General features: G+C 36.3%; 1 protein-coding gene across 6 annotated transcripts in view; it reads left to right on the top strand.

Moving 5' to 3' along the window:
- The window catches only part of DNM3 (dynamin 3), a 572001-nt gene that overhangs the window by 470265 nt on the left and 87279 nt on the right, over positions 1 to 14457 (top strand). For all 6 annotated transcript variants that reach the window (XM_061185713.1, XM_061185709.1, XM_061185710.1 and 3 more), the window contains one exon: positions 110 to 221. In XM_061185713.1, coding sequence (XP_061041696.1) covers positions 110 to 221 — 112 coding nt within the window. The remainder of the gene's footprint in view (positions 1 to 109; positions 222 to 14457) is intronic.

Below are 14457 nucleotides of genomic sequence, written 5' to 3'. Positions count from 1 at the left end.
CAGATAACCCTTCATTTGGACTGTCGTTTGTATCATCATCTGCAGGGATATGAAATCATTTTGAATTTGGTTCAAAACTAAAAGCACGATTTTTTTTTTTTGACTCCAGGAATGTATACAAAGACTATCGCTTTCTCGAGCTGGCATGTGATTCACAGGAGGATGTAGACAGCTGGAAGGCATCTCTACTAAGAGCTGGGGTTTATCCAGATAAATCTTTAGTAAGTTGGATATATCTCTTATTTTAAAATTATTAACCATGTTTAAGAAAGCATAATTCTACATACTATATGCTGGAGAAGCTAGTTCTTGTTTGACTTAATTAATTTGCCATAGTTTTAACTGCTACTTTGCTTATATTTTTTTTTATCCATTAGATTTCTATTATAAGAAGTTTATCAGTATATTTTTAAAGAAAATTCCCAACTTTGCCATAAAACATAACATATGTAATCTCAAAGCAAGAGAGTTTCTTTGTTTTAATTTAAAATTTTATTTGCCTTTATATGCTGTTCTACAGTATACTATTCTATAATATTCATATAAGCAGCTTATAACATTCTTCATATAGTCATAGTATATATATCATCAATCATAACACTATTTCATATTCTTTAAAATGTACTTATTTTTATAAAAATCTACCTCCTTTCATTATGTCTGTAGTACCTATATCCAAAATTAAACTCTGGTTAATGTCATTGTGAGTATAAAAGAACAAAAAAATATTACATTGCTATATTAATAAAGATAAGTTATTCCCACTTATCTTTATTAATATACTTCAAGGGTCTTAGAGACACTTCTCTCATTCAAGTTAATAAACAGACCTTCTATTTGTGTTCTTTGGAAAATGTAATATTACACAGACTAGTCTGGATTTAAACTTCAGAATTCCCACCCAACATATGTACACACACCATTAAACAGACTCTGCAGATGAGTGGCTCTCACTGCTTACTTGCTACCCCCGAGACATTGTGCTATCCAGGTTCCCCCCCAGAAGTTAAGCAATGAGACTGAGCTTTAAGGATTTACTCCAGCTTGACCTTTGTGGTGCTTAGATTGTCTGTAGATTAGTTTATAGGACTGACCGTGTATAAGTTGGGTTATTTCCAGGCCCCAAATAGGGATAGAGTCTTCTCAAGGGAAAGTCTGAGATGTGAGCACATTGTGGGACAATTGAAGCATCTCGGGGTGGATTTCAGACCTGACCATATCCCTGAGGTTACACTGGAATTTAACAAAGTTCCAGGGGTAAAGGATAGAGGGTTTGTGCCAAAACATTCTCCTTGTTGCTGTTATTTTAGTTCTCACGTAGACCTCTTAACCCTATATCAACCTCCACTTGTCTGGTTAACACCTAAAACAGTGAACCCCCATGACACACCCTGTGCCTTCCAAATGAGGTGAAACCAAACTCTTTCCAGGTGATATGCAGTACAGAGGTATCTTCTGTACCACTTCTATTTTTGTTGTTAATTCTAATCATTACTTATTACTCTTTCCTATCCATTGACGATAGTGTGTTTAATTTCTGTATTAAACATTCTATATTAAAAATGCACATATACTTAATGTTTTATTCATTCATTCCACAAAAGCCTATTGAGCATGTGGTTTTTGCCAGCTACCTTTCCAGGCACTAGTGATGCAGAGGTGAACAGTGAGGTCCTGCCCCCACAAGGAACAGATGTTAAATAAATGAATGGATACAGTATAATTGTAGAGTGTATTTGTTAGAGTGGTAAGTTCTATAAAAAATTAGATTAAAGGGACAGATAGTGAGAATGAGGGGCAAGTGAGCTTTATTTTAGTAAGGTGATTAGGGAAGGCCCCTTTGAAGAGTTGACATTTGAGTAGGCTCCTGAAAGAAGCGAGGAATAAGTAATATGAACGTCTGATGGAGAGTGTTCATGGCAGAGGGCTAGCAAGTACAAAGCAGCTCAGTGTCTTAGAAGAGCAGCAAAAAAAGTCAGAGTGTCTAGACACAATGAAGGAGAACAAAAGTAGTTGATGATTTCCAAAAGTGGTCAGTAGCCAGATTATGTAGGCCTTGAAGGAGGTGGCCAGCATTTGAGTTTTATTCTGGGTGAGATGGGAAGCCATTGGAGGGTTTCAAGCCAGTTAATGACATGATAAGATTTATATTTTTAAAAGATTGTTATGGCTGGATTGTTACGAAAACCAGCACAGCCTGTGGGTTAAATCACAGGCTTTAGCATCAAACTACATAGACTGAAATTCCTGAAGCTCACATACAAGCTGTGAGATCTCGGGAAGGTTTTCTAGCCCTTTTATCTTTCAAGATTCCCACATCTAAAATGGAGATAACAAGAGTCTGCTGTAGCGTGGTTGACAGGATTAAATGAGATAATGCAGGGAAAGCACTGGACAGGTTAAACACAAGTAAGCACTCTATTTTTATTTATGATGATGATGATAATAATAATTATCATTTTCATCACAGACTACTTACTTAAGCAAGTAGAAGAGAGTTTAAAACATTGTGGATATTTATAATACAGCCCAATGAGATTGTAAATACTTTATGATATTTTTTGTGTTCCAAGTACGTTTGGTCATATAAAATGTCAGTGTGTTTGTGTGTGTGTGTGTGTGTGTGTGTGTGTGTGTGTGTGTGTGTGTCTTCCTTCCAAGGAACTGTAATGTTTGTGAAAATGTTTTCTTACATCATGATTTTGTCAACTAAACTTATTTTAAATGCACTACACAAGTTTGCTATTTTAAAAAAAATTATGTAATGCATCTCTTGTGAGCAAAAAACTGTCTTGGAAAAGCAAAATTACCCATCCATCTGTGAACTCTTTTTATAAATCTGAATTTTCATGTATCCATAGCTCTACACAAAAGAAGATGCTCAATGAGATATTTGCTATTTTTTTTTTATTAGGCTGCTCAATTTGAAGCAAATCTAGAGTTATCCTATACAAACTGTTTTGATTCTTTTCACATCATTTTTATTTGCTTATTAACATACATTTGGTACAACTGCTTGGAAAATCGAGACAAAGGGGCTTTTTACTACATGCCAAAGACATGACAGGAAATTAAACTTGGCAGTGTGCCATGAGCATCGCTTTTCTCAGTTTTCATCATAAACAATATTTGCATTTCTTATGCACCATGTAGTTCTGCAGGTTATATTACACTATTGCTTGACTTTCAGATGTTTAAATGGAAGCTAATTACTGAAAGCAATCTAAGTAGAATGCTTATCTAAACATTGCATTTCGTGAATACGCTTAAGTTTGGGGGAAGCGATACTTTTAGGTAGTTATTCCTAATTTAGAAAGATTTGACGAAGAAGTCAGAGTAACCTAATAACAGATGTCTCCTTCTAAGTAAATTTTTAGGACTTCTGGTGTTTTTGTTTTTGTATCAATAAACCATTGAGTCAACAGCAAATCAGTCAATCCCTACCCTAATAATGAAACATTTATGTGTCATACATGGATATGAGTCTAGATAAAGTTCTGCTTTCTTCATGAGACATCTCTATTTTAACTCTACATGAGACATCTCTATTTTAACTGGAAAAAATTCTACATAGGTCATTTTTCTAAATTGTATAAGTTTGGCTTCATTTAGATAAATAGCCATCACCCAGATTTGAATGAATTGACGTTTTGGATAATTTTTTTGTCCAAACTAAGGTTGCATACTTTTTTATAACATGTTTATCCTCATCATATCTTTTTCTATCGTGTCCACGTGGTGGAATGTTTTTATGTCACTCATATAACAGTGTTCTGCTACCTTGTTCCTTCTGTCTCTTAGGTCATTTCTCTTGGAGTTTTCTACAAATTTTTCTTCTTTCCTTCCCTTCCACCATCTTCTCCCACTTCCTTCCTTCCCTTCATCTATCACTATTATGGTGGACTCTAAAGATTCAAAGATTAAAAAGGAGGCAATTCTTACTTTATAGGAGTTCCAAGTCTAGTGGAAGAGAGAGATGCAAATAAATAACCACTCTACAGTGTGATTAAAAAAACTATAGTAGATATCTATATAAAGTACAACAACCCAACTATATTCCCATGTGCATTTTCTAATTACCTTCATTCCCTTAAACTTTCTGGATCTAATGCTAAATGTAGACTTCTTATCTGAACATTGTATTGTAATAGTATGTGGCCCTAAAATGGAAATGAGGAGTCCTGAATTTTGTTTCCCACTATGCTACTGACTTACTCAGTGAACTTAGACATAACATCTCTGAGCCACAACTCTGGCACTCTACCATCACCTGAGCTTTCTGAGCAGCCAGAATATTTTTAAAATATATTTAAATCTGAATTTGGATTAGGCAGAATTTTATTTTTTATTTCTACTTCCTTTGGCCATTAAATTGAAATTATAGTCAGTATAAAATAGTTAAATAAGTGTGTAGGATTTTACACAGTTTCAAAGTAAAGATGTTTCTAATGGAATTAATTAATAGTTTTCTGGTTTTGTTTTTTACTGATGAGATATTCCCTCAAGGATTTGGGGAAAGTTGAAACAGGAGTGGGGACTGAAACCGAGTCCCCCTGAAACTGAGTTCCTCTGCTAAGTTTATAACTAACCTCTCTATCCAAAACTTTATTCCCTTTCTTGCTCCGCACCATTTCCCCCTCAAGATTAAGGAGCACCAAAAAGTGTGTGTGTGTGTGTGTGTGTGTGTGTGTGTGTGTGTATCAATAGCTAGGCAGGTCATAATTTTAAAACTTTTAAAATATTGTTTTATGACACGTGTACATAAATTTTTCCCCTAAGTGTGAACACAAATAAGTGCAAATTTAATTAAATATCTAAAGAATGTGGTATAACAAATGACTGATTTTTCTGACACAGTTTTGTCAGCTCACAGTATGACTTAATTTATATATAAACATGAAGGAATTCCAAATTCTTTGGAACATTCTGTGTGCATTGAAGTTAAGTAGACTTTAAGTCAAATCCACTCGCGTTGGAATCCCGACCGTTCCATTTATGTGCAGTGTGGCTCAGGCAACTTACTTCACTCTCTAGTTGTTTATTCTTTTTTAAACACAAAATAATAATCTCTTCCTCTGAGTGATTTTATGGGACTAAATGAATACTGTTGCACATCACATCTAGCTCAGTGCCTGCAACTGGATGAAAGCATTCAATGCCATGTAGCCTTTATTATTGTTATTGACTATCATTAATGTGTCCATGAAGCTGTAATTCTCAGTTTAGTAGTTCCCTTTTCTTTGGAAACTATCAGTGAGATCTGGGGAGAATTTCCCCAACTGTTGTCTCAAGATACCAAATTGCTGCCCTGTGGACAGGTGGGCCTCAAAGGCTCCATCAATTAGTCAGGAGTGAGCCATAGAGGCTGTCAGGGGAAGTGAGAATCCACAAGCCTACCCTCAGCTGCTGGTTGACTGGCTATCCGAAAAAAGCAGCTTGCAAATCTGTGCATGCCCTGAAATAAATTTGGTGAAAATTCAGTTTTGCATATTTGTTAAGTCATATACCTCAGAACTTTTCACAAGTGTTTTTTTTAGCTATCTAGATAGATGGTCCTCCCCTCTAGTATATGATTTAAGAGATGAAAAATGACAGTAGAAAGTGAAGCACCCTGGAACTTCACTATACCTCTGAATTCAGGACTCTCCCAGGACTCTCCCACTCATAATTCATGCTTTTAAGGACTGCCTTGGAGGTTGAAACCATCCAGTAATGAAATCTTTTGGGGACATCAGAAAGTCCTTTTGGATAGACCCTGCAACTGAACTTTTCTCTTTGGCAAATGACAAATAGGGGAGAAGAGGGATGGACACAGACCCCCATAAATATTTATTAATATGGTGATGACCACTCCCATGCGTTTACTCAGCAGTCTTTTGTACAAGACAGAAAATGCCCATGTTAGTCCAGCTGTACATAACTTTATTCTTAGCTTATCCAACAGTGCTTCCCACAGAAATTAGAGCAGCTCCATGACCAATTTTGAAGAGTTTAGTTTTTCTTCAGTGGAGGTAATTTCTAAAATATAAATGCTGCCATACAGAGTGGTGGAGGAATTATAGAGAATTTACAATTCACCAGTCATGACTGTTATGCCTCTCTCAGAATAGACAATTGGGAAATGATTGAAGGAAACAAGAAATCGCAAAGCCACACCACGTCCTCCACTTGTATGTTTCTCATATTTAAGGATTAAGGCCCCCTACTCTGTGACATCACTGTTGCCACTACAAACAGAACCATCTGCCACCGAGCATGGAAGCCAGTCATTCCCTAATGTGCAAAAATACTTGGTTGAACTCCTGAAACTTATTTGGTAGATCAAAAGCTGCACTGCTGTGGAATGCAATAAACCCCATCTGTTTGAGGTATTTTCAGCAATACTGCACTTCTTTGGAGAACCGAGGTCCCATTATTCTCTAAAAAATATTTTACTCCTGATAAAATTCTCTTTGGGGGTCTTTATTGCCTTATTGAACCACTGGCATATTCTTTTACAAAAGACTCTTTTTCTCCCCCGATTTCATTCATTCTTGTACCGTTATTTATGTCTCACATAAGCCAGTGATGTTAATGGTTATATCACGGCAACTCACAATGTCAAGAAGCCTCTCTACACTATTTTACCAGTGTCTTTAAATTTATGCTTTTATTAAATATGATGGCCTCGATGGTCCTTGAATTAGACATTTCCCCAGTCACCAACTGGCATTGTTTTCCGGAAAATATACTCTCCTGTGATGGTTCCCTTACTGCTCTCCAGAAAATTTTTGTATGTATTACTTCCCCGCACACACTTCCTCTCTTAAAACTAAATGCCAGATCTCCAGCTCAACCTGTTACTCTACCCGTGCTCAGGCTCCTCCACAGATGCACACACTTCACTTGCAGCTCTCTTCCACTCTGCATCTCAGCAGAGAGAGAAATTCCTTCTGGGCCCCTTGTGAGAAGAGTTCAGATCTGTTCCCTGCCCATATCCCATCACGTCTCCCTCACAGGATCTGACCTTGCAAGGACTTGGGCTGCCCTGGGAGTAATGAATCACCGTTTTATTTTTTTAAGCCATATGTGAGTTAAATTGTTTGATATAAATCATACTCCTGCAGCTCCAGTTTGAAACAGGAGAGCCATTTGCCTGCCGCCTGTGGCTGGCGGCTCTCTGTGTCTCTATCCAGAGTGTCCCTTTTAGAAATGACTACATTTTTGTGACTAACCTTTCCAGACCCATTTTCTTGAATGTGGACCAGTGTTTATTTTGGCTGCATCCCCACTATACAGTTTTCGCTTCCCATGCCAACCCAAGACAAAAGTCATAATTTACGAAGTAAAGGAATGGTACAGATGGAGGTCGTAACTTGGTCTGGTTACCCTGTCTCCCCAGAGCCACCCACTCTTTTCCTCTACTCATTTTTTTTTCCCCCACCTTCTTTGAAACCAAGGATGCAGTGTTTGTTTAAAAATGCATTGGCTGATGAAATTTTCCACTGCTTGGCACGTTGGAGGAGGGGCTGTCAGGAAAGGGCAAGCTGACATACTAAATACTTTGCCTTTCATGCTAACAGTTCACTTATTACCAATTCAAACCAATGCTTTTTGGCCAGGTTCCCATACTTCAAGTATTTCAAGTAGAAAGAAAGTGGGAAATCTCTGTCATAATTTTCTACTGTTATAAATGTATGATTTCACTTAATATAAGCAGAATCTCTGACTTGTCCATGAGCTTTGGGCGCTGTATGTGTATGAATGGGATGTCAGCGAAGAGCTAAGTTATTTGTTTGGATTTTGCTCTAGCATGAAAAATCTCATGATTTTAAAATAAATTTATGTTTAACATATTTCTTTTTTGTTTCTTTTTCCTTGCGGCTACATGCACAGGGGAACAACAAAGTAAGTTCTTTGTCCTACTGCAGCTCCTCTCTCTCCAGCCCCCACTCCCCTCCCTCATGTGCCTTGGCGAGAGTGTTTCTGTGCACTTCGAAATGACCGATGTCTGTGACAGTGCACAAATGATAGAGGGTGTGCAAATGTCAGAGAAAACAGAGCTTGGACTACCATCATGGCTGTTCATTTTTCACCTTTCGGAAGGGAAATATTATGTTCCTCAGGGTTGGTTATTGGACAGTTCAGAGAGGTTGTTATTATAAGGAAAGAGAGCAACACTGAGAGCAAAGATTATGAAGATTTAATAATGAGGACTCTTCTGCAGAAAGGGGAAGACAGTCTGATGAAACTCAGTGCAGCTGAAGTTTTTGACCAAAAATCAAAGCTCTCATGTTAATGTGTAGTTATAAAAACCCCAAACTGGTGTCTTAAATAGCAGGATGGCTGGCTTTGCTGGTGAAACTGAGCTAGATCAGTGCTCTGGCTTTGAAGGTGCCTTAAAATGGATGGAGGAGGGTGGGGTCAACATTTGCCTTGGCTTCTGCACCCTTGATGTATTCCAGCTGGATGGAAACAGGAGGGTGTGGGGAATGGAGGGGGAGACTGAAATGTGTATGATAGATTTGTGAAACCAGGCAACGCACACAAATGGTGGAAATTATTTTAATGTTGTTATAATAGGTAAATGAGTAATTTAGTAGTTCATAGGGTGGCTAGATTGTTAAAACTTTAATTCAACTTTTCCAGAAGATTAGAACTACTTCTCACTTATATTAGGTATGTAATAGTAATGTAGTTGGGGAAGATGGTCTTAACTTTAACAGGGTGATTTGTTTTTCTTTTTTTTTCCTGTGGAGAATTATTAGTGCTTTATCCTACCAGGTGGCCCACTTAAAATAGGCCTCATTGAATACAATAAGAATTGAAAGGATTCTGTTATAAAGGGTCTGCCTGCATATTTAAACCAGCTGGAATTCATCAAAATTGCTATTCATAAGCCATACATATAGAATTTAAAACAAATGTGGGAAATCTTGGAGTTTAATTTGATGGAATGTGCTATTATGGAATAAGGTGATAGAGATGGTTGGTATTGAAAATGTGTCACTTTATAAATTTATATCTTGCTATAATTGCTTATGACCCAAGTAATAATATTTAATAAAGTTAAAAATAATATAAGTACAAGATAGACATCTGTGAAGGACCAGAGGGGTGAACTCAGCCCACTAATAGTTTACTTTTTAAAACAGAAGGTAACTTATGAAATCAATTAAAGATTTCTTCTACAAAGTAAAAGATAGTATTTCTAACTAATATACCACTATTGGAAGAAACATTTGGACAAAATTCTAGTTCTTATACCATATAATGTATTTTGCTTCTTGAATAGTAAGTATCTCTGATCCTGGTCACTTACGTTACACTGAGTCGCTGTCTAGAATTGCATGTGCTGCATCTCTTAATCGTTTAAATAGCCTGAGCTATGTGAGTGCACTAATAGCAAGCCTGTACATGCTGAGGATGAGGGAATCAGCTGCTGACATTTTAGGGAGGTGCTAACCCTTAGGCCATTCAAAAAGCATTTATGATTTGTCTCTTTCACTAGTGATTCATTGATGACTTAAAAGCATTTGTAAAATTCCCCAAAGAAAACTCTTCTTCATAATAGGAGTCATCCATTTGTTGTGTCTTGCTTGGTCAAGTTCTTCTGGGTAATAAAATGTTCAGTTTAACAGAATTTACTGATTTTTCAAATAATTATACAATGAGCAATAAAACTCAAACATTCTAAGCTGCTGCTCCTCAAGGCTACCTCTCGGATGATGCAGAAGGGTCTCCTGGCACCTGGAGCCCCCGTCTGCAGTGTAAACACTTGGTACAATGCTGTGGGAGATATTTGGGTGCCAGTTAGAGTGTTGGTTGAAGAGTGCCAAAGATGCAAGCACTTAACTGCTTTGATTTTTAATTAAAGAGCAGCTACTTTGGAGGGGCTGATGTTTATTGCCCCTATGCCTTAATTCTTAGTTGCTTATATTATGAATAAGTAATAGTTTGTGAAAAAATAGAAGGCTAATACTTTTAAAATATGATCATTATACTGACCATGGACTCTGGCACAAAAGAGCCTCCTCAAATCACAAGCAGCACATCTGCATGCTATTTTCCTTTAGCTTAGAATTTCAGTATAAATGGAAAACACTGGAATACAAGCTGTGCTGTCTCCAGAGTATAGATCTGGAGTCTTCAAAAGGAGAATATGAGATTCGCTTTTCCCTCTCATGCTAGAATGCTTGTCTGAGTTGTCCCCAAGGCAACATACCTGACCTGTTGCCTGCCATATACATGAGCCAGCTATAAAAGGTGACTCATTTCAGACTCACAAAGGCTAATTGTTTATTTAGTGAATGGTATTTCATTATTTATGGTAACTAACCAGACACTAAAGAGAATGAAGCCTGCTCAATTAATGTTTCTTTAGATGAGCAGGATGAATGAATTCATCTTCCTACATACATTAAGTATAGTGCACATACACACATATACATACACACACGTATATTATAAGGTGTATGGAGCAACCCTACTATTCATTTTCTCAATGACAGCTAAATTGATCTGCTTCATCCACCTTTAGATTGTGCTTAGAGTGTGGGAGCTAATTCTCTAAACTCCCAGAAAGAAAAAACTTCTGCAAGAGACACACAGATTTATATTATAAATGCATGATGGGGCAAAACACCAAGGGTCACATTCTTCCTTGAACAATTATATGTATTTTATTTGTCCTTAAAAAGCAAATTTTCCTTTTGTGAGGAGATCACAGTTGCTCAGGAAAATTTTTTTTTCCTTCCAGGCCCATTACTTATTTTTCCTTTGAAAATGTTTTTCTATTGGCATAGTGATATCCTAAGTTGCTTCGGGTAAAGTCTGTCTCCTCCTTAGAGGGGTTTCCCTAGACCTTGTTTGGTTGGTTGGTTAAACACAAATGTACATCAGAATGTCATTTTCAGAACTGAGGCCTTCAGGTAAAAAGTAATCTCCATGCTTTGTCCTAGAGAGAAGACCTTTAATTTCCTTCTTTAATTTGATGCCCTTGCTTGGTAGGCATGTCTAGAAATTTAATAAACATTTAGTGTTATTTTTTTGTTAAAGACTTTGAGTTTCAGTTAAGTATCTTTGATATATTAGGCAAATTGAAGGTAGAAAAAGCCCTTAAAATATAAAGAATAAAATACTATAATAAAAACTCTCAAATTTCTTAATGATGTTGGTACAGAAACACAAATGAAAACTGAAAAGAACCCTAGGTTCAGAAATGAATACTTCAAAAAATTTTAAGTTATACAGAAATGCTACATTTACTCTCTTATGAATCTTTTATTACATTTAAAAGAGAAATTTAATATCACCTTACTTAATTTTAGTCTAAAAACTTTAGTTTTAAAAACTAAAGGATTCTTGTATGCCCCCCAGCAAAAATAAGAAGTTGACTGCCTTGATTGGAGAGGAGCATTTGAAAAGGAGAAATAGAACTGAAACATGCTAAAACATGTTAAAAACATGCCATGTTAAAAATAACTAAGCTTGGGCTTCCCTGGTGGTGCAGTGGTTGAGAATCTGCCTGCCGATGCAGGGGACGCGGGTTCGAGCCCTGGTCTGGGAAGATCCCACATGCCGCGGAGCAACTGGGCCCGTGAGCCACAACTACTGAGCCTGCGCGTCTGGAGCCCGTGCTCCGCAACGAGAGGCCGCGATAGTGAGAGGCCCGCGCACCGCGATGAAGAGTGGCCCCTGCTCGCTGCAACTAGAGAAAGCCTTCGCACAGAAACAAAGCCCCAACACAGCCTTAAATAAATAAATAAATTAATTAATTAATTAATTAATTAATTAATTAATTAATTAATTTTTTTTAAAAAGTGACTTTTGAGGGAAAAAAAAAAAAAAACTAAGCTTTTACTAAGTTCCAGTTAGGTTAAATGCAGTAATTTATAGAGAGTAGAGGGCTTTGATATTTAAGAAAAGAAGAAGGAAAGAAAATCTGATTTGAACACCTGTTTTAACAACATTTATAAAACACTTTGTCTAGTAATTTTCTAACACATTCAGCAAGACAAGTGTACATTGTCAGTCTCCATTAGTGGGAAAAATAGTTATTACCTAAAGTACTGATTTGGTAATCCATTGAATTCTGGCCATCATTTGCAAAGACAGAGTGTGCCAAATCGAATGTCACCAAAATATATTACACTGAAGAACACAGATGTTAAATCCATGTTAATTTGTTTTGCCTCTTATGCCAGATCTTTAACTCCTAAATTGGTCATATGTGAGAGAGTATAAGTAGGCACTGAAAATCCATTATCAAACCTGGAAATGTCTTATTGATGTTGTGTGTTAAAATCTTGGTAGATGAAGGAGCAGACAGTACAGTGTCAGAAGGTATAACATCTTACGGAAAAACCCGAACGAGCTTTTTGGCCAACCCAATATATTTCCTCTCTAGTATTTAAAATGACTGAAAGAACATTGTATGTAGTTTAGGTATAGTCAACTCCATTAGGGTTATTTATTTTCTTTGAATAATGTACATTCTTTCCTTGATTTTCCTAAAGAAGTTTAGTGAATGTATTTCCCTGGGATTTAAGGAGAGCCCATCTGGTTCCCTTAATTTATGCATAAACTAATAAGAATACCATTAAAGTTAAAAGAAAGGATGAAAACTCACTGGCCTCAAAGTGTTATTTTAGTTCTATGTGCATATAAAAATGAATTGTCTGTTTCAATCACTGCAACACCAATAAACCTTTGGTTCTTTTTTGGCAAACCAGTCTTAAAAGAGCGTTGCTAATGAATGCTTAGTTTTTGAACCCCCAACTTTAATTTTAAACAGTTGGAAAAAAGGATAGTTCAATTGAAGGCAAAAAGCTTTGATAAATGAGGTGGAATCTATATTGTGTTCCCAAATTTATGAATCTTGCCAAATAGACTCTATAAGGAAGCAAGAATTGATCTGCTGTTTAGAAAGCTCACAGTGGGTGATAGGACAGGGACCTCTGAAGGATGTTTGGGGCTTGTTTTATATTTTTATTTTCCCTATTGTATCTAAAAAGAAGTGACTTCTCTCTAGTTAATGAGAAATAAGAGAATAATGATGTCTTATGTCATAGCTTTTTTGAGATATTTTTTCTCGCAATATTTTAGACATCTTTTTGTATGCCCTATGATATTTTTCAAAGGAATTGGTTTAAGACTGCCCCAAAATAAAAGGAATTCTTTATGATTCTGTTTTGAAAACATGTTGTCATCAAGTATGATTTTAGAAGTTTCATTGTGATAAGTTTTATTTTGAAATTTAAGCCCTCACAGAAGCATTTTTAATCAAAAAGTAGAAATTTATTTCTTTTGCTAATTTATCATAATGTGGTTATCACATTGTACAGTGAAATCATACAGAATCACTGTAGTTATGAGAGTTTAAAATCCTTCTCCCTATCTTTACCAGATCAGCTGGGCAAAAAACAAAATGAAAAAAAAATGTGATTGGTATAAGAAAAAAGGTGGATTCAAAAGATATGTATGTGTATATTTAAAATATATATAAATATTGGATATCTAATAAGCTTTAGAAAACTAGAGACACATAGCAAACTTTATTTTTTTTATTTTTTTTTTATAAATTTATTTATTTGTTTTTGTCTGCCTTGGGTCTTCGCTGCTGCGCGCCGGTTTTCTCTAGTTGCGGTGAGTGGGGGCTACTCTTCCTTGCGGTGCACGGGCTTCTCATTGCGGTGGCTTCTCTTGTTGTGGAGCACGGGCTCTAGGCATGCGGGCTTCAGTAGCTGTGGCTCGCGGGCTCATTAGTTGTGGCTCACAGGCTCTAGAGTGCAGGGTCAGTAGCTGTGGCACGCGGGCTTAGTTGCTCCGCGGCATGTGGCATCTTCCCAGACCAGGGCTCAAACCCGTGTCCCCTGCATTGGCAGGCAGATTCTTAACCACTGCGCCACCAGGGAAGCCCTACATAGCAAACTTTAAATGTGAAAACCTATCTACTTAGAAATGAAAAAATACACTCCAAGAATGGATCCAAATGGAAATCAATGCTTAATTTACAGACTATTTGAAATATAATAACAATGAAAATACTATACAGGAAATATTATAAAATATACCCGGTGTTATTCACAGAGAAAAATTAATAACTTTAAATAGAATTCTTATTTTAATAGAAGTAAATAAACTTAAAAGGTCAGAAGGAGAGAAAAAAACTAAGGAAAGAAAAATTAATGATTAAAGTAAAAATTAATGAATTAGAAAATAGGAAAAGAAATGCAAGCTTAAACTACATGCAAATTTAAAGCTTTTGTATGGGACAAAAGATAGTAAACAGTTAAAAGGCAAATGACAAATTCATAAAATATTTGCAGTATGTATGACATACAAAGGATTAAATGTCCTCAAAATAGAATTGTTTCTATTCAGTTCATTTAAAACATAACAAAAACCAGCCAATCAATAGACATAATCATTTAAGACCAAAAAACAGAAAGTAAAAAGACTGATAACTAGATGAGA

Source organism: Eubalaena glacialis, chromosome 3 (genome assembly GCF_028564815.1).
Source record: "Eubalaena glacialis isolate mEubGla1 chromosome 3, mEubGla1.1.hap2.+ XY, whole genome shotgun sequence".
NCBI lineage: Eukaryota > Metazoa > Chordata > Mammalia > Artiodactyla > Balaenidae > Eubalaena > Eubalaena glacialis.
This window is presented reverse-complemented; position numbering and strand designations above follow the sequence as displayed.